This window comes from Melopsittacus undulatus, chromosome 16 (assembly GCF_012275295.1).
Source record: "Melopsittacus undulatus isolate bMelUnd1 chromosome 16, bMelUnd1.mat.Z, whole genome shotgun sequence".
Classification (NCBI taxonomy): domain Eukaryota; kingdom Metazoa; phylum Chordata; class Aves; order Psittaciformes; family Psittaculidae; genus Melopsittacus; species Melopsittacus undulatus.
In genome coordinates, this window is record NC_047542.1 from 5,275,085 (window position 1) to 5,295,659 (window position 20,575).

At 51.3% G+C, this 20,575-nt stretch overlaps 1 protein-coding gene across 1 annotated transcript; it reads right to left on the minus strand.

The window, feature by feature from the left end:
• Positions 1-18,350: 18,350 nt before the first annotated feature.
• Positions 18,351-20,575, minus strand: LOC117437042 (proteoglycan 4-like; the record flags this gene model as incomplete). The annotated part of the gene is made up of 3 exons (XM_034069884.1): positions 18,351-18,493; positions 18,820-18,919; positions 20,033-20,575. Coding segments are annotated over 3 exons (786 nt in total), but the record flags the coding sequence as incomplete, so codon positions are not given.

The window sequence follows — 20,575 nt, forward strand, 5'->3', positions numbered from 1 at the left end:
CTGGTTTAAATCTGCTAGAGCTCCATCAGCCCTGTGCTGATCCACACACACTGCTCTCCACCCCATAAAGCTGTATCTGTGGAGACACACGATGTGTTGAGCCCCATCACCACCTGTGCTGCACACCTTGCTTGTGTCAGCCCTGAAATCCCTGCTGCTCAGAGAGGCAGCAGCAAGAGAAGAGTCCAGCAATGAGCTCCCAGAGCAGGGAAACTTGAGCCGGTGGAGCCTGGCTGTGCTGGAGCTGACAGCCTGGATAGGCTTGGGGCAGGATCCAGCCATGCCTCAGCACTGTGGAGCTCCCATCTGCACCTCAGCTCTGCAGTCAGGGCCCTCCCCTGCCCAGGGGATCAGCAGAGATGTGGTTCCCAGGGCTGATGAACAGAGACAGGATAACGAAGCAGGTAAGGACTTCCTGTACTTCAGGGCTCAGGAGGAAATCCTGCAGCTGGTGAATCTGGATACGATTAGTGTCCATTTCTCCCTGTGTAATCAACCCATCTGTTCATCCCTGTGCATCCACAGCACACACCCCGGTGCAGGCAGATGCCTCCTGGGCACTGCTGTATCCGTGTCTGCCATGGTCTGTCCTGAAAGGCTCAGAGCAAGGCTCGCTCTGAGCTGGTGTCTGCTCCCTCTCCCTGTGGGGCTCAGGCCAGAGGGAGCCCCAGGAGAGCAACAAACCAGCTGAGGGCTGCCAACAGCAGGACCAAGGCCAGTAAAGCCTCTTTGTAGGGAGGGTGTCTGCTCCAAAGGGCTTTGAGCACAAGTTCTAAGTGATCTTTGTAAGGCACCGATGAGCTCAGCCCTACAGACACTGCCTGTTCCTCTGGCTCTGTACCTCAAGCAGGTAAAGGTGGATTGTATTTGGCCACCAGGGTTGTGAAGTCGCGATACAGACCCCGTGTGGGCATGGAAAGGACTGGGCTTTCAGCCTTGGTCTGTAGGGATGCTGGTTGAAGTCAATAGGTGCTGGTGCAGGGTCCTGAGGGTTCATTCCACCTTCTTTTCCTTGGCAGCCTTGTCCAACTATGCAAAAAGCATGTGGCAGCCCTGCAAATGCCAGGCCAGCATGGGGGTTTGGGCTGAAATGAAGCTGAAGGAGGAGCTGATGTGTGGATGGTGCTTTCTCATGATGCAGTGGCTCAGGCTTGCATGGCTCTTCTGAAAGGTCAAGCTGGGTGGCAAAGTCAGAGGGTTGTAATTCCCAGTCCTGGTGCCCTGCAGACTGTGCCAGCCTGTGCTTGTATGAGCTCTTACTTGTGTCACGTTTGGTCATTGGAATGTCTTGAGGGATCCATTGTCCTAAGTGCTGTCCACGTGTGGAAGATAAAGGTGGTTCCTACCCACAGCTCAGCTCAGCCCAGCTCTCCTGGGTGTGGTATTAAGTGATGCAGGCACCTGAGCTTCTGCCATCTGCAGAATGCAAAACATCATTACCAGCCAGAAACAATTTGAGGTATGCAGCACAGATCAAACATTTCATTTGCCTTCAAGGGCTACTTGTTGCTTAACTTCTAAATGCAGCCTGTCTTCAGCCCCTATTATATTGCTCTGGGCTGCTCTTTGGATCCTAAATCTTGTGATTTTTATTTGGTTTGGAATGTCCTGATTTACCACTAAGGAATAACTGAAAAGCAAAAGAAAACAGCAGTACTTGTTTGCATAGGCCCTACATTGTTCTGTGCTCTGCTGCTGCTGAAACAGAAGTGATAAATCCTACTCCCTGGACAGAGAGAGGGTTTTGGGTGGTGGCTGTGTGCAAACAAGGCCAGGGAAGATAAACAGGCAGAAAAAGCCTGGTTTTAGGCAATGGCAGTTGAGGATGGGTCAAAGCCAACACACTGTTAATTAGCAATGACATATTGGTGCTGTTTCTCCAAGGCATTTCTGATCAACAAAGGGAAGAGAGATGGATCTGTAAGATGGTGTCTGTGGTCAGACTTGGCTGGAATCAGGACTCCTTATAGTTTCTGTGTTGGAAAAGGAGTTTTGTGAAGAGCTCCTCCTGTAGAGAACGTCCACAGTTCCAGACGGGCTCAGCTGTAAGGGTGGTGGAAGTCTGCCTGTTGGTGCTATCCTCACACCCGCTGCAGGTGTGAACATTCCCTAACCTGGCTTACTTCAGGGGCCTGCTCTCAGCAGCAGCTCAGTTCTGAAAATGCAGCTCTGAAGACTCAGCCTAGAGGAGTCTAATCCAGCACACACCTCGGACCAGAGCAGACAGAGGGATGCAGAGGTTGTAGGTTCTTGTCTCCCTGGTTCGGTAGAGATGCTTTGGTAGATTTGGCCTTTGCATTGTGTAAATGTGACACAGAAGGAACAGCAGTGACAATGCCTCGAGTTTTCCAGCTGGGGAGGAACACAGCTAAACCCTCAGTTTCAGAGCTTCAGAACTCACGTGGAAGGAGAATTTAGTTTCACATTTGGAAATCAAACTCAACCTCAGTTCCCTGAGCAATCAAAACTGTCACAATTTCTCTTCCACCCAGCCCATGGGGACAGTCTCACCCTTAAGGGGTATCTTTTGGCATCCTGATGAAGTGCAGGGTCTAGGTGGGTTGCTGTACTCATGCCTGAGTAAGGCAAACAACCTTCATCAGCTCCAGTGGTTGCATCTTCGTTGGAACCTTTCAGAAGTAGGTTACAGCCTCCACTATGGGGTTTGGCTGCACTGTTCAGGTGCTTCCATAGACAAGTCTTTGGATGAGCTCAGGACTGGCCAAAGTCTAAACCAGTTTGACTTGCAGGATTTGTTGCAGCTGCAGCTTCAGATCCAGTTCGGGATGGGTCCCAGTGATGTGGAAAGTGAAGCACTTCTCACTTCAGTAGGCAGAGTACTCTCTACTTCCATCCATCGTCTGGACGAGAGAGGAGAAGCTGCCTTGGGTGTGTGCAGTCCTCCAGAGCAAGGTGGAGTATGGGTCACAACCAGACTGCAATGCTGTCAGATCCTTAGCTTGGATTTCTCTGTTTCCTTGGCCTGGAGCCCCAGAGCTGTGTTTGTGAGTAGAAAGCCAGTTTCATCTTCATCCTTGGTGGAAGAAGCAGGCAGGAAAGAGCTAGGATGGACTCTGGCCATTTGTGCTTCAGATATGTTGTGGCAACAGTATGAATAATGCATGTAAGTTCAAGTCTTTTCTCTTGGGCTGAGGGCAAGCTATCCCAGCTGATAAGAAGTGAAAAGCTAAACCTTGTTAAAACCAGTATTAGACTTAGACCTTCATGAGAGCTAGTGCCTAAAGCAATTCCTTTGTTCAAAGCACACTCAGTTAATTAGTGGATTAACTAATTAACTTTCTGAGCATCCCATGTAGAGACTGCCTCCCAAAGGAGGAGACAGAGGCAAAGTGACTCACTAAGGCTGGATGCAGGAGCTCAGCAATGCAGCTGTTTAACTGTTCTCTTTCCTTCCCAAGTGATTTTGCTGTTGTTGCTGCTGCTGCCTTATGTACATAGCTCCCCTGAGACAGGAATAGAGGAGTCCAAAAGACTCCCGAGAGAGTCTCTCAGGCACAGTGAGGATGGTACCACTGAACAAACCTGGAGAGGAATCCATCCAAGCACCCAGAAAAGGCAATTCACAATTCACCCACATGCTCGCACCAGCTAAGGGGAAAAAGCCAAGGCCATTTATCCTCCTGCACAAGGGAAGTTTTATTTCTCACCAGCAACTGAATAACTCCCTTTGCTTCTTACATTTTCATCCACTCTACATTTCATGAACCAGAAGCAATATAGTCAGCGTGGGGAGGTCATGTGAGAGGTGACAGTGGGGCTGTGTTTGTATGGGCTTACTGGGATGTGAATAGATAGGAAGAGTAAGACCTGAAGAGACCCCAACAAACAGCCAGAGGGGAAGCTCTGATGTCCACCACCTCAAACACATGATGATGAGCAGCTGATTTCCACAACCTTACAATGCAGTGGAAAAACCAGAGCTAAAGCACAAGGATAGAGCTCTTAGGATTGCAAGACTCATGACAGCATCACAGACCCTTTTTTGTGAGTCCTGATCACACACAGGAATGGGAGTCTTGTTCTCCTCACCCAGCTCTGAAGTCAGACAGTGTGCTTTGCTCTACCTACTATCAAATGGCAAGTATGTGTGTGTAAAAGAATGTGAACCAACTCCTACATTCAATGATTTGTCTCCGAGGAAGACAAATGTGTCTCTGGGGTTTAAGCATGGACCCATGTACTTTACCAGTCCTCTGCTTGTGGCTTTCAGATGGGTTTTGCCCTTCACAGTACTGGAGGCTTGAAGGGCAAGTTGTGAGTGTGCCTTGAATGAGACCTCAGCAGCGCCTGAAAGCAGAAAGCACCAAGACCAAGCAGCCTGCCCTGTAGAAAGGGCTCCTTTCATGACCACATCTTAAGCTACCCCCAGTTTACTAAGTCCAGAATGGAGGCTACAGAAATACCCCCTGCTCAGCAGCTCCTCCCTTGTCCTTTGTAGAGCTGCAGCATTTTGATCATGTTCACACCTCCCTCTCCCAGCACAAACCATCTCAGGTCTCTCGGTCCACAAAACCTGTGCATTCACAACCTACTTCCCCTTCTTTATGTGGTCAGGTACCTTCTCCTCCATGCTAATAAACCTCCCAAGCACACATACCCTCTTGTTTATTCTTATTCCCATCTTTCACCCCATGAACATCTCCATTTCACTAAAATACATTGACCAAGCAGCTTGTGCTGAGGGACCCTCTGCAGTTTTGGGTGTGCTGTTAATACCTCCATCCCCATGTATGTCCCTAATCGCTGCTGCTCCACCTCAGGACTCACCAGGAAGGAGCTGCCTCACAGATCTAGGGACCCTGTTACTGGGAAAGGCCAAACACCCTGTCTTACATCCACCTCTTGTCCTGCCTTGTTCATAACAAGTTTTCCCTTAGAATAAGGATAAAACTAAAGTTCCTCAGTTTGTCAGGGCTTTCTAGAAGAGAATATTCAGAGCACAAATCGCTTCTTATTCCTAGTTTCAAGCTAACATGCTGCATGTGGCCGTTTCTTGATCTATTGCTACAGGCATCTCTAGAGCCCTTTGGTCTTTATTCTGCAAAGCTGCCTTGCTGTTTTTCCTGGAAGAGCATTGCACAAGAAAATGCAATATCCTTTCAGTGCAGTTTTCAAGGGAGCCTTCCCTTCCCAAATCCTATTCAAATAAACCAGATTTGGAGCTTTCAAGTAACTCCCAAATTCCCACACTACAAGGTTAGTGTGAAGTGCACAGACCTACCTCCAAGATCATACGGATCACCAAGCCCCTATGAGAAGTTAGGATGGGCATTGATAGAGTTTGCTACAGGTGATGCTGATTTCAGGGCCATTTGGATATGACTAATCCATCACAGCACATTAGTGAGCAATAAATCTGTGCCACTTCTCACCTGGAGATCTTAGGTTACTTTACCAAAGGTTGGGGAGGTGTAATGGTTATTAAAAATAGCTTCAGCTTTTAGGTTTCCTCACAGGGTAATTCAAGCGGTTGGCATCTGTTTCTGCTCTGAATGACTCTGCAGAGAAACTGCCCTCACATCTAATTAGATAAAGCTTAGCAGGTCCAACCTCCAGTGCTTAAATTTATCCCACATGAATATGCCACAAAGAGCCTTGTCCAATTAACAACCTTCCTCAGAGGATTTTCCTGCAACAGCTTCAAAACTGTGCGAGGTTTTGGCATTTCCAGTTCCCTGCATCCTTAGGGGATAGGGCTTGAGGCTGGGAACTCTCACCCATGCTAAAGCCTGAGGATAGTCCTGATTGACATTGCTTGTCTCTTCTACGGAAGCAGAAAGCCCAGGATGTGTTTGATCTGTGTGCTCCTAAGGGTCTTACTGCGCTGGGTACTCCCATGCGAGGTCACAGGTGCTTGCCTTGCTCTATGAAACTGGTTTTGGTCAGGACTTGAAGGGACTTAACCTGAAAGTGGAGGGTAGGATCCATTTCTGTTGGCTCAGCCCTGTGCCGTGGGGAGGAGCGGGATGAGTGATGCTTCCCTGGGCCCTCAAGCCATGGGCTGCAGGGCTCAGCTGAGCTGTTGGTTTGTGCAAGGGCAGGAAGATGAAAGCCATGGAGCTCACGAGGCGCTCGCAGGCTGAAGACAGCCCCGTCCTCCATTGCTGCCCTGCCTGTGCCTGTGAGTGCAGAGGCATCACTGCAGGGCAGCCTGGAGCCTGCCCAGGCCTCGGCCATGCGGCTCCGTTCCTGACACCGGCTCATCCGGATGGGAGCAAGGGAGGAAACCTCCATCACTGCTCCCTCCTCAGTGCAGGTGCCGCAGGGCTGCCGAGGCCATGCCGCTGTCCCCGAGGCCTGCGCCGGGTTCCTCTCCCCTCCCCACCGGTGTTATTGACACCGTTTCCTGCCCAGGGAAGTTCAGGAGTTTGACATTCCCGGTTGGTTTCCGCTCTCCCGCCTGGCTCCCATTGGAGCTCTCACAGAGCCCCAGCCCTGCTGTGCAGGCGCCCACAGGGAGGTGCCAGGACCCACATCAACCGGCCTGGCAATGCCGGTGATCCCGGCCCCGTGTCCATCCCTCCGCATGGTGCTGCCATGGGGCCGGGCGGTGGGAGGAAGGGAGGACGGAGCCGGGCATCGCTGTGGAGCCTTTGGGTTCCTGCCGAATCGACGCCCTCCCCTCTCCCTCCCTTCTCCCCCCTCGTCCTTCCCACGCGCTCCCGCCTGGCCTGCGCCTCCCCTCCCTTCCCTTCTCCCTCCCATCCCGCAGCAAACAAAATGGCTGCTGCATGGCCATTTTGTTTCCCGTCCGGGAAGGGGGAAGCCAGGACGCTGGGACTTGGCTCCTCTTTGGAGCCCAACTCTCCCGTCTCTACGTGGCACCGGCTGTAGTGAGAGAAGGGAAAAAAAAGAGAGAGAGAGAGAAAAAAAAGGACCTTTTGGAACGAGACCAAAGTCAGAGAGTGGGTAGTTTTGGCGTATGTTGAGCACTGAAAATGCCTGGAATTGCCAAACTGAGCTTTTGTACTAGCAGCGTAACGGCGACCGGGTGCATGCAGAGTCCAGGGTGTAGCCGGACGGAAAGGTTTGTTCGCTATATTCAATAAAACAGCCCTCCTTTCTTCTGTGTTTATAAAGTACCAGAGAGCACTGTTGTCTCATTTGCTGTTGGACGGGCGGATGGCTTTACACATCGGCTTGGTATGATTAGAGCTGGTCATTGCCGGACGGTAGCGTTTTAACCTGTTGTGTGTCCTCCTGCTGTTGGTGACTCTGAGACCCGACCTGGATTTAACTGGTGTGATCCGGAGGATCTGCTTGGTTTTCCGTAGGGATTTCTCCTTTGTTTATTGCCTTCTTGCCTCGAAAGTTTTCCTCTCAGGAATACAAAATCTTCATTTAAATGTTAAAAGAAAGAGCTGTTCCTGCCTTTTTTTTTCCTTGTAAAGCCCTTGCTTTTCTCACGGGGATGGAGCTGAACTGTGCTCACAAGCCGTTCACCGCACAGCCTCTGTACCCTGCACACGTGAAGGTGTGATACCCGACAGAGACACCATCAACAGTAACATGCCTCCAAAAGTTTCAGGGAACTTGGGGCTGTTACCAAACAATTCTGCGCAGAAACGTGGCAAAAATACCCCAGAATGTGCCAAATAAAAGTGATTTGGGTTTTTTTTTGGTGTTTTTTTTAAGTGAATCTGCGTTTCCTGCAGCAGCCTGGATGTCTTGGAGGTAGTGGCCACGTCTCTTCGTTCGCAGCCATTCGGATCCCAGCCCTGTGGCATGGCAGGGATCGTGCTCTGCCATCGTCCTGCCTGCCCGGCCATCGGCAGAGGAGCAGAAAGAGGTGAACTCGCTTTCCTTGCACACAAAGGTATTTGCCTCCGTATCTGCTTTACCTTGACAATGTGAGGATTGCATGGGCGACGGTGGTCCCGGAGCCAGGGCTGCATGTGTGGGCTCTGCGCGGGTGGTTCGCATGGCAAATCCAAGGGTTTCGGTCCAAAACTGCGGTCGGGGTGGACGTTAACTGCACCTTTTGTGGGCAACTTGGGAGCTGAGCATCGAGCAGGAAACAGCATCCATGGAAGAGTTTTAGAGAGGGTTACAGGAAAGGATCCTCTTGGTTTGTAACATGCAGAATTGAGGATGGAGCAGGGACAAATAAAGTAGGAAGATAATTTTTCTCTTACATCTCTTCATTTTTAGCATTTTTTGATATTTGTGAGTATTTTAGGAAGATTGCACTATGAGATAGCAGTAGCACCTGTTTTTTGACAAAAACCCCAGAATTATTTTCCTTTTGGAGACTAAATTCTGTCCTAATTTACAAGGAAAATACATGAACATTTAGCAAAACAAATGCTACCTTTGTGGCCACCTTTCAGAATGGATTGATGAAGGGTTAATAAAAGATAAGTCACATAACACACAGGTTACCAACGCCTGTATTATACATGATAACACCAGATTCGTTAATGATGATCCAGATGTTTGCAAACATCTGACAAGGCTCAAGACAACCCCGACCAGATGAGTGGCTATGTATTAAGATACTTGCTAATTGTTTTATAGTAAATGCTATGACAACATTGATGTGGAATACTGCCTACGTCATGAAAAGAACACGGAGGAAAAGCATTGCCAATAGTCATTGCAGGAATGAGCTTTAAACAGTTTGACTTCTATGTCCCTATGGATAACTCTGTTGAATGGTGATATTTCCATATCGACCCCAGGATGCTTCCCAACCAGTCCGCCCAGCCTGTGAGCAGTTAAAGCGGTTTCTCCCTATGGGCAGGTTGGCAGATGCCATTTGCTGCTGTTCCAGCGGCACAGGGTGTGTTCAGGATAGGGTTTTTGGGGCGGTTTGCTGTGTTTTCTGTGAGCGGGTTCCTCGCTGCCGTGTAGCTGCACACCGCGGCCACGTTGGGGAAGCCATTGCAAACCTTCCCGGTTCCTTTTTGGTGTCTCTTGTTTGGGGTTTTGTTTCATTTGGGGTTGGGTTTTTTGGCTGTTTGCTTTGAATTTACCCCCTCCGGCCACGCGGCGAGGGGAGCACAGGAAGTCACCGCCGGCCTCCCTACAGGCTAAGCTGAGGAAACAAAATGGCCGACAGTCAGCCATTTTGTGCCCACGCAGGCTTCGCCTTGGCCGGGCTGGTTCTGCCCCAGTCCTCCCATGCTCCATGAGGCTGGAAAGCCTCTTGGAGGCTCAGGGCCCTGGTTTCCTGCTGGGAAGCCCTGCCTGTCCCCGGCATGTTTTGGCACCGACGCGCGGGGCCGCGGTTATACAAAGGCTGAAAGCAGTGTCTGCTTTTTAAAGGAGCGACTGTTGTTTTATGGCTGCCTCCTCCCCCTCCTCCTCCATTTCATTCAGTGCTCCTTAATAAACCAGATCAGCTCCTCCAAGCTCCGGAGCCTTCCCAGCTCCTCTCCGAGGCAGCCCTGTTCTGACGGCAGAGACTTGGCCGTGCTCGGGCATCTCTGGTCTGGAGATGCTTTGAGCTCTGGGGTCACCACTTGGGTTGATGGGCTGTCATCCCCAGCCACCTGCTAACTGAAGCACTGCTCTACATCACCTTTTCCTCCCCAAAATGGGTCTGAAACCTGGACTGGGAATGACCCTCTTGGCTGTTCTACCCAGCATCATCAATGGCTGCATCACATTCAGGTGCTTGTAAATCCGATGCTTGAGCAGAGATAGGCTAGAAGGGAAGGCCTTGGGTCTGGAAAGCAGGACAGAGCTGGAACACAGCTCTCCTTGGTGATTGTCATGGGATTTGTGCAGAGAATCTCTGTAGAGATGGAGTTTGCACAAATCTGATGGTTGCATGGATATATGAGTAATTCATAATACGTCTCTGTGAAACCCCAGCAGGCTTTTATCATTGAGCTGTTATCCAGAATGTGTGTGAGGATGTGTCTGCCAGGATCTGTGGTTCTCCTGCAGATATGGAAACAGAACATCATTTTTAACCTTAAGTTGGGGGACATGGGCATCAACCTGTCCTAACATGGTTAAACTATTGCCCTGGCAGTATGACCAGAGACTGGAGCAGGGCTTCTCAAGGCTGGGTCCAGTGTCAGCTTCCCTATGGACCTTCTTTAGGATCTTAGACAGACTTGGTCACCTCTGTGCTTCTCCTTCTTTCCCCATCTTGTGTCTGGATGGTTTAGACCTCAAACCATCAGGAGCAGGGCTTGCTGTCACTGCAATGGGTACAGCACCTAGCACAAACCAGAGTGACAGCGAAGCTAGGGCTAGGATGGTCATAGGGATCCTTACCAGGGGGAGTATTCCTAAATCCTCCTCTTTGACTCCTTTCTTCAAGGATGCTGGCAAGAGCAGGATTGCAGAGTCAGCAGCTGGGTATTCCCCAGGCCTATAGTCATTAAGACAATTATTATAATTAAATCTCCTGTTTCCAGCATTACTGATACAAGTCAGAAGGGATTTTTTTTGTTCACCTCTCCATGTATAATTAGATCTATGGGAACCAAGAGTTAGTTAATGTAATTCCCCACCCACAGTTTGAGGTTGGCCCAAACACCTCTTCTCTGCAATGGTAGCAAGAGTGACCTTCCCAATGCCTGGCCTGTGCCTGGCCTCTACATCTTGCTTATATGTTTAAAATACCCTAAGCCACCAGACTGGCAATCAGGAAAAGTTGTTCCTCCAGGTCAGGTGCCACAAGTTTCTATGGAGATGATGATTTTCTTCATCACCCAGTGTGATCATCCAGACCATCCACATCCCCATGGCAGCAATCCTGGTCTCTCTTGCCACCATGGTCCCTTCTGGGTCATGCCTGTGGCACTAGCTTAATCCTTGGAAAGCTGAAACCCTTCAGTCTAAACTCATTCTTCTGCCCCTGCTGAGGCAGTGGTCTGGGACACACTGGGCAGACCCTTAGGCTGTCTAACCTTGGTGTTGTATGTGCTACAAAGCCTCTGTGCATCCCTTTTTATGCCAGTAAATAGGAAGAGCAATACTTCCCATCAGAAGGCTGTTTGGGATGCAAGGTGCTTGGTGCTGAGGATGGGCTGGGTACTTGAATGCTGTAGGAATCAGTCCTGCAGCACTGGTATTTTGATGCTGTTTATACCCTGTCACACTAGGAGAGCCTGGGCCAGATGGCCTGGCACAGGAGGTGACCCCTTGTGAAGGCTGGGTTTGTCAAAGGAGATAACACCTGAACTGTATGAACATCAGTGAGAACGACTTCAGGGAGTTCTGCAAAGGAGCAGGGGCACTTTCCAGACCCTGCTGCACACATACCCTCCTACTGCAGCCATCCGGAGCTCTCACCTCAAGGATCTCAGCTCCCCAAGCCCTGGGGAATCTCACTTGTTCAGGCTCTTGCCTGTTAGTTTGAAGCACAAAGCAGCAGCAGCCTCTGTCTCCTTGGGGACTTCTGCCTTAGCGCCTGCCTGTCCCACTGCAGCAGGCAGCAGACTCCTGCTGAGCTCCTATGGGAAGCCTCCTTTGGGGCTCCGTTGTGCTGTGTGTGGCTCCCTTTGCTTTATGGCTTTCTTTCATCTCCAAGGGGATGAGTTCTCATGGCAAAAGAACCTTTTTAAACTACCAGCTTAGTACCTTGCTTCTGTATTTGGGTGTACAGGGAATGAGAAAGTCTCAGAAGGTGAGCCAAGGGCTTGGGGGTTAGCCAGTCTGTCTCAGATCCATGCTAATACTGCCTGGCTGGGCTATAGCACTAAAGGGACACCAAGCCTGCATGTTGCACTCATTTGTTTAGGAAATGAGATCTGCCTTGATGTGCTCGATACCATTACATCTGCAGCCTAAAAGCTTCCTTGTAGTCGGTTATTTCTAATCTGCTCAATTCCCTGGAGTGCATAGCAGCTAAATGGATGGATTCACTTATCTGGGCTGGCAGGTTTGTTCTAGATACGGTGTGTGTTCAAGAGGTGAGGTCAGCCCGGCTCTATGTTACTTGGCATTATTGCAGTTCCAGGAGAGCTCTGCTATCTGCATGTATGGCCCTGGGTTCAAAGGGGAGGCCTGCTGCTTCCGTAAGCCCTTGGGTGCATAAAGTGTGTGATTGCCAAGGATAAAGGATAGCCCAAGCGGCCTGAAGGAGGTTTAAAGAAGGAAAGGGAGCTCCAGGCCAGGTTGGGTATGAGACTCCTTTCCCTAACGTCATGAAGTCTGATGGATTTTCACATGTTTCTCTTCACAGGATCTGCGGAGTAGCCAACACCTGAATAAGGATCATCCCACTGCCTTAGAGTGCCATGGTCCCAAGCTGTCCTTGAGGCTGAGGTAGTAGATTGAATAGTTGTGGAGTCTGGGCCTCCCTTTGAGCTAACTATACAATCTACTGTCTTTCCTAAGGAGACAGTCAGATCTTCAGTTCTCGTCTCCTACACCAAGCCTGGAGCCAGGTGGTGCAAGTAATGCAGAGGCAGTGATACGGCGTGCATCAGACAAGACCTCTGTACTGCTCTGTGGAGGTGAGGTAGTAGGTTGTATAGTTTGGTGGGAGGGATTTTATCCCATTTCAGGTGATAACTATACAGTCTATTGCCTTCCTTAAAGAGCAGCAAAACCACTGGAGGACTGGCTCAGCCACATTGCTCCTGAGGCATCACTTGTCTCTGTTGAGGGTCCCAAACCCCAGCACAGCATTGTTGAACAGCTCGGTGGCTCTTCTCTTACAGCATTCAGGATTGCATTCTTCCAGGGACTGCTCCATGCCTCAGCCATGAGTATGGAGCCCCCCCTCTTGCACAAAACCTGTTTCATGGGCACAAGAGAAACAATGAATTGAGCTGGTGCATCAGCTTCTGGTGTTCAGTTCGGACCTTTTTTGCAGGAGATGGGCTCAAGCTGTAAATGGTTTCAGTGTGCTGTTCTTTTCTGGTCTATCCTCAAGTGTGAAGGGGAGTGGATGCTTTGCTACAAAGAGGATAGATCTGAGCACCCAATTCTGAAGCCTGGCTTAAAAACTAGATCCAAGAGCATGCTTATTCTGTAGACTCAAAGCCTTGGGAGCTGATCCAATTTGGCTGCTTGGTCCCACTCAGGAAGTGCATTCTGTTTTGGACAAGTTCCCATCTTTCCCATGGTATAGAGTTAGAGGGTGGTTGTTTCTGCTTTGATAATCCATATCAACCTAACTCACTAATACACAAACCCTGGCGAGGAGATTAGGGCTCCTGTGTACTTACATAGGATAAGCCACTGATTCAGACTAACACCCTGTCCTACAGGGGAGACAGGTAAGGAAGAGGTGTAAGCCAAAGGGAGCAAGTCCTAATCCTTTTGGGTTCTCGCAGGCAGGTAGTACTGTCATCTGCCAGCAGACATGAGAAGACAGCCTGCTCCAGAGCTCTGGCACTTGACCGGGGGCAGGGAAGTGTTATTTCTTCCCTTTCTTAGGAGCAGATGGGACTATCCCTCTGCTATATGCAAGAGCAAGTAGGATCGAGCTGTAACACGATCAGGGCTGCATCAGTTCTTCAAGACTGAAGGACATCTCAGGCCATTATCACTGCATCTCACTGCTATGGAGACGGGTGAGATCTGAGACACCAGGGAGCGAGGCCAAGCAGAGGCCACCTTCTCAGATGAAGTGGGAGGAAGAGACCTGCAAAAAGAAACTGGAGCCCTCCAGTTTCACCCTGAGCAAACACACAGGGAGACCCAGACCTGACTGCTTGGGCCATAGGGTTCCCCAGTAAAGAAGCAGCTTGTTTAAGGCTCCTCTGCTTCTTGGGCTAGGGTGTAGTTGTGGTGAGGCTGAGACGGGACTCGCTCAGGCTGGGCAGCAGCTGGTGGGTGGGGATGCCGCAGTGTCTAGTGGTGAAGGAATGCAGCCCTCACTCCATAAATCTGGCTCTTCAACAGTCCTGGCCACGTGCTGTGCAGAACTACAGCTTGGTCCTCTCCGATGCATGATTATCCTCTAGCTGCTTGCTAAGGGGCAGGGCTCCTACCCGCAAATTGCTTGGAAGGGACCAAAATAGCACCAGAAGCATGGGAACAGAGCATATCCACTTCATGTTTAACAAGGGGGAATGGGCTTAAACTCAAACAGGGCAAGTTCAGGTTGGATCTAAGGCAGAAGCTGTTCCCTGGGAGGGTGCTGAGGCGCTGGCACAGGGTGCCCAGAGAAGCTGTGGCTGCCCCATCCCTGGCAGTGCTCAAGGCCAGGTTGGACACAGGGGCTTGGAGCAGCTGCTCCAGTGGAAGGGGTCCCTGTCCGTGGCAGGGGTTAGAACTGGATGAGTTTTAAGGTCCCTTTCAACCCAAAGCATGCTGATTCTATAAGAACCAGTCCTATGTGTCCCAAGTGAAATCACTTCAGTCCCCTTCACTGCCTTGATTCTAATGCAGGGAACCTCGAGTGGTGAAACTGTGAAGCTGGAAGCCATTAATAAAATATGACTGGAGAGAATCTCTTCTGAAAATGAACTTGGTTTCACTTCCTTAAACCAGCATCTTTTGACTGCCTTGAAGGGAGCTTGGTTGGTGAACTGGCACCTCTAAAGGGGTGGCCAAGCTTCCTGACTGTGTCACTGACTAGATTCTGTCTGACCAAGATCCTGAGCATGAAAGGGAAGCCCCAGCTGGGACACGATCAGGATGTGGAGCAGATTGGGCTGGTCAAGCAGCTAAGACCATTCATTTTTGGCTGTCAGTAGGTGCTTTCCTGGGCCAACCCAAATACTGTTGCGAAGCCCTAATCTTCCTCATCCCCAGTCAGCTCAAGGGCTGCAGGCTGGGCTCTCTCTGCCTTAGTTAGTTCTTACTGTAAGCATGCTCATAAGAGATACCAGCAACAGGACAACACGGGGACCTCAGGCTCCACCAACCCATCATCTTGTCTCCACTAAGCCACAGCTAGAGCTCAGAAACCAGCCAAGGCAATATTTACTGTCTCTAATGCTTCCTGGTGTGTGGGAAAGGGCAGCCTCTGCCCAGGAGGAGGCTCATCAGGCTTATGACTGTGGGTATTTGGGACAGCCAGACTCACTGGCCAGGATCCCACAGCAGAGCTCGGTGGGGCAGCAGTGCCATCACTAGCCACAATGGCAAGCAAGGGTATGTGCCTTCTTCTAGCAAAAAGAAGGTACAAGAGGGTTAAAAACCCAAATACTCCAAGGGAATCTGGCAGCCAGCATCACACCCCAGCTGAAACCCCTCAGGATGGGGCATGTGGTTCCCCAGCCCTTCCAACTCACCATATTCAGGGGAAGCATCAGCATCCAAACTCAAGCAACCTCCTCTAATGTGACCAGCATGAGGCACATCCCTCTTCCTGCTGGGAAACAGGGCCCAGGGGTGGGGAGAACCAAGCAGGTGGGGTTGATGCAGCAGCCAGGCCTTATAAACACCATAAATCCCCTCCTGTTAACCCAAATAGCCACAGCTGATGGTTAACACCTTCTCTTCCTCCCATCATATGTGACCATGGGGCTGCCAGAATCTGGCAGCATCTTTGCTGTGGTGTTGGCTCCTTCCCCAAAGAGTTTCCTATTTGGTCACCCCAATACCAGAACATCCTTCATGCCAACCCCAGGAAATGGAGTGGGGGTGCTACAGGATGTTCTGTGTCCTCCCCTGTGCATCATGCCATACCCTGCCCTTGCCATTCAGTCATCTTCCCCACCCCCCCCAATTTAGGGTTAAACCAAAGCACCCCAAAGGCCTGTGCTGGCAGGGCTCAGCCCCGCTGGGGTGTGCAGGGGGAAGAGGAAAGGGGAATTTCCTTTCTGGGGTTGAATTTTCTGTTACAAGGAACTCTATAAATAGGTCCTTGCACAAGCTCCTGCCTCCAGAAATCGGAACCTCATGGAAACCAAACCGTACCGGTTATCACAAAGCTCACTAGCCCCAGAATCATGGTGCAACGCTGGAATCCTGCCATTCTGTCAATGGAGTCGTGCTGCCGCAGCAGTGCCGCTGCTCCCAGCCCCACGATGGGCTGGGGGATCCAGCACTGGCAAAAGATCTGGTGTTGACCAACTACCCAGACTTTGCTGGGAGGAGAAATACTTTTCTGCTCGTGTTGTTGCTCACTGGGAGTTCATGCTGTGCTCTCCTTCAGCAGCTGTGGTCCTGCAGAGCTCCAGCCCTGCCTGAACCCTCACCCCTTACATCAGGCAAACACCAGCTGCTCAGGCTCTGTTTCATCCATCCTTAACCCAAGGCTGGATGTTTATCCCAGAAAGCAGCACAACAGCAGGAGCTCAGCCTGCATTGAGAGCAGCCCCATTACCTGGGCAGGAGGCTCTTTCTCATCTCATTCTTAACTCTGTCTGATGCTTGGGATTCAATGAAGCACCGAAGGGTTGTGCATTGTGAGTTCGAGCTGCCCAGTTCTCAGCAGTGTCCCTCCCACTGCCATCTGCTGGTCCCCATTCCGCAGGGCTGGCACCGAGCGTGACCCGAGAAAACCCCGGAGGCAGCTGGTTTCCTGCAGGAAGCTGATGCTGCTGGGATCCTGCTGCAGGGATTCATGGAGAGGGGAAATGAGCTGCAGGGCAGCCAGCCCAGGGAGAGCTGGGGTGAAAGGATGGGGATGGTGCCAGCATCACTCCTGGGCAGCCAGTTAAAGTCTTACAAGGCCCTTTCCCCATGTGCTGCTCGCAGCTGGGGATGTTCTGCAGTGAAAGGGCTGCAGGGGACACACACTTGCATTGAGCTTCTGTCCTTGCTGCAAAGATGAAAACTGTGCTGGGGGTGGGAGAGGCTGGAAAACAGGAGCAGAAAGGCTCCAGCCCCAGGTTGCATTTTCTCCCCTAGTGAGACACTTCACAGCCTTTCACCACAGGGTTTATTCAGTGCATGCTCTGGGGATGCACAGGACACAACACTGGAGGGGAGGACATGAACATTGGCCTTCAGGTCATTCTCCACCTCATCTGTTTAAGAAATCAAAGGTTGCAGCGACCAGAGAAAGGACTGGGTCTCCTGTTCCCTTCCCACCACTCTGCAAAGCTTGTCACATACTTAACACACACTGGGAATCCTCAGGTGAAGGGAAAAGGGACATGGGGAGCCTAAAGCATGGTGTCCCAGACAGTGAAAGTGGTCCTGCATCCAGTCCTGGAACCACTGGTAACCTCTAGCATCCTTTGGCTCTCTTGAGCTCCAATCTTCACCAGCACACATGCTGACTTAACTCTCCTGGACCCAGTTCCATCACACACAAGTTATATGTCAACCAGGATCTGGATCTGAATTCAAATACACTTAAGTTACGCACAGAAGGAAACCATGCAGAAGAAAGCTCTATGAGGAGCAAGCAACAACTCTTTAGTGCTGAAGGTTTGTCTTGTGTGCGTGCACAGAGGTGCAGGCACATGCGTACAATGGTCACAGCGCTGGACTAGGAGAGAAGGAGCAGCTCCAGTGCCTGAAGGGGCTGCAGGAAAGCTGGAGAGGGGCTGGGGACAAGGGATGTAGGGACAGGTCAAGGGGAATGGCTTGAACCTGCCCAAGAGAGGGGAGACTGAGCTGAGCTCTTAGGCAGAAGCTGTTCCCTGGGAGGGTGCTGAGGTGCTGGCACAGGGTGCCCAGAGAAGCTGTGGCTGCCCCATCCCTGGCAGTGCTCAAGGCCAGGTTGGACACAGGGGCTTGGAGCAGCTGCTCCAGTGGAAGGGGTCCCTGCCCGTGGCAGGGGTTGGAGCTGGAGGAGCTTTAAGTTCCCTTCCAACACAAACCAGGCTGGGATTCCATGATTCCATGACTGTGGAATGGGTACATGCAGCAGAGAGCAGAAGAGAGGAAGGAAGCAACGGCTGCAGAGGTGTGAGGAGGAGAAAGGAGAACATTTGGGTAGCACTGGCCATAGCTGTACCAGAAGCAGGAAGGAAACAGAAATCCTCTCCTGTGGAAGGAAGAAGCCACTCTTTTTGGCCAAGAAGGGAAGAGATGAAACTTCTCCAAAACTGAGACAGATACATCAGGAGCAGAGTGCTTTTGCTGGGAACTTGTCCTGACAAACCCAACCACCATGTCTCATCTACAGACACCCACCAATGCCCATGTCTCAGTGCCACTCGGGCTTCCAGGTCATTCTGCTTCCCCTGGGGACACTACCAGCCACACGGGTGCTGGGAGAGCTCATCACATTCCATTTGGAAACGGACCTGAAGTCCAGGCTGGCTGAGAGGAAAGGAGAAGCATCCAAGGTCACCAGCACTATGCAGACACCCTCCTGCCCTTGGGTCTCCTCAGGAAGGGAACCAGGTTCCTATGGGACTGCCCTTGGCTCGGTGGGGCTGGAGCAGATAAGGCAGCATGAGAAGAGAGGGTGTCAACCTGTATTGTCTGTGGCATCTCCCAGGGCTGTGGAACAACCAGTGCTGAAGAAAGCCTTGGTGACCAGTGCAGGGACAGCTGAGGAAGACCAATCAAAGCAGAAGGCCGACCAGGATGACACTGGGGAGGAGGAAGAGCCAAAGCCCCATGCAGGGACTGGGGGCTCCAGCCGTGGGCTGATCCACGCTTGCCTGGTCCGAGTTTGTCTCCAGTTCTTCGGTGTCCAGGGCTCCTGCTGGTGGGAGAGGAGAAAATGAGGAGTTAGAGGGGAAGATGTGGACAGGGAAAGGAGCTCCCTCTCATGCAGGTCCATGGGTGATGTGCACCAAGGCACCGCGAGGTGAGGCCCTTGGTGGGTTAGTGGGGAGCAGGCTGCAGACAAAACTGTGCTGCAGGAAGGAGATGTCCAACCAGCTCCTTTAAGGGTTAGAGGAAAGAGTGAGGAAGAGCTGGTGCCACACACAAGAGGATCCAGAGGATCTGGTTCCTCCCAGGCACTCTCCATGGGGATCACTGAACATCTGAGGGTCCATGCCAGGACAGACTCCACCATTACCTTACCTGAGAGGGAGTTCTGGAAAGCAGAGCTCTGCCCTTTTTGGTCTTTGGAAGATGAAGTTAGGCGCAGGAAGGTGGGTTCTTCAGGGCTGAAGAGCACTGCCTTTGAGGGCGTTATGAGCTCAGCTTTGTTGAAAACTAACTTGATCTCTGGAACTATTTGGCTGAGGGATGGAGCTGGGCTGGAAACAGCTGATTTCTCCTTCCCATCCTCTTTGAGACCTTGATCTGTTCCTGGGACTGAGTTGGGGCTGAAGACTGTGCCCATGCTTCCTAACAAGGCTGGATCCTCTGTGGTTGAGGGGCTAACAGGCTCTCCAGTGTCTACCTCTGCTTCTGGAGGTGCTTCATAATCCAAGTCTGATGTGGGCTCCAGGGAAAGAGGCAGCTCAGTTGCCTCAGTACGAGTGGGTCTTTCTGTTTCAGTGCGTTCTGGCTTTGTGGTTGTGGTAGGTTTTGGTTGCATCTTTGCTGTTGTGGTAGAAGCTGGTGTTGTGGTGGTGAGTTTGGGCTTTGCTGATGTTGTAGCAGCAGGTATTGGCTGGGCTGTAGCAGTGGTAGGTGTTGGTGTGGTGGGTGCTGGCTCGGCTGTAGTGGTGGTTGTGGTGAGTGCTGCCTTGGTCATAGCTGTGGTGGGGTTTGGTGTGGTGGTTTTTAACATGGTGGCCTTTGGCTTGGCAGTAGTGGTGGTGGGTGCTGGTGTGGTGGGCTTTGCCATGGCTGTGGTGGTTGCTGGTGTCATGGGTTTTGGCTTGTCTGTGGTTGGCATTGGGAATGCGGTGGCAGGTTTTGGCTTGGCTGTTGTGATGGGTGTTAGTGGTGTGCGGCTTGGCTGGGCTGTGGTTGGGAACATGGTTGTGGTGGGAAGTGTGGTTGTGGGTCTTGACTTGGCTGTGGTGGGAACTGATGTTTTGGGTGCTGGTTTGGCTGTGGCTGTGGGCAACGATGTTGTGAATGCTGGTTTGGCTGTGGCTGTGGGCAACGATGTTGTGAATGCTGGTTTGGCTGTGGTTGTAGGTACTGATGTTGTGAATGCTGGTTTGGCTGTGGTTGTGGGTACTGATGTTGTGGGTGCTGGTTTGGCTGTGGTTGTGGGTACTGATGTTGTGAGTGCTGGTTTGGCTGTGATGGACAATGGTGTTGTCAATGCTGGTTTGGCTGTGGGTGTAGTGGATACTAGTGTTGTGGGTGCTGGTTTGGCTGTGGTTGTGGGTACTGATGTTGTGGGTGGTGGTTTGGCTGTGGTGGACACTGGTGTTGTGGGTGCTGGTTTGGCTGTGGTTGTAGAGGGTACTGGTGTTGTGGGTGCTGGTTTGGCTGTGGTTGTAGAGGGTACTGGTGTTGTGGTTGCTGGTTTGGTTGTGGTTGTAGAGGGTACTGGTGGTGTGGTTGCTGGTTTGGTTGTGGTTGTAGAGGGTACTGGTGGTGTGGTTGCTGGTTTGGTTGTGGTTGTAGAGGGTACTGGTGTTGTGGGTGCTGGTTTGGTTGTGGTTGGTGCTGGTTTGGCTGTGGTAGGTGCTGGTTTGGCTGTGGTTGTAGAGGGTACTGGTGTTGTGGGTGCTGGTTTGGTTGTGGTTGGTGCTGGTTTGGCTGTGGTTGTTGAGGGTACTGGTGTTGTGGGTGCTGGTTTGGTTGTGGTTGGTGCTGGTTTGGTTGTGGTTGTAGAGGGTCCTGGTGTTGTGGTTGCTGGTTTGGTTGTGGTTGTAGAGGGTACTGGTGTTATGGGTGCTGGTTTGGCTGTGGTTGTAGAGGGTCCTGG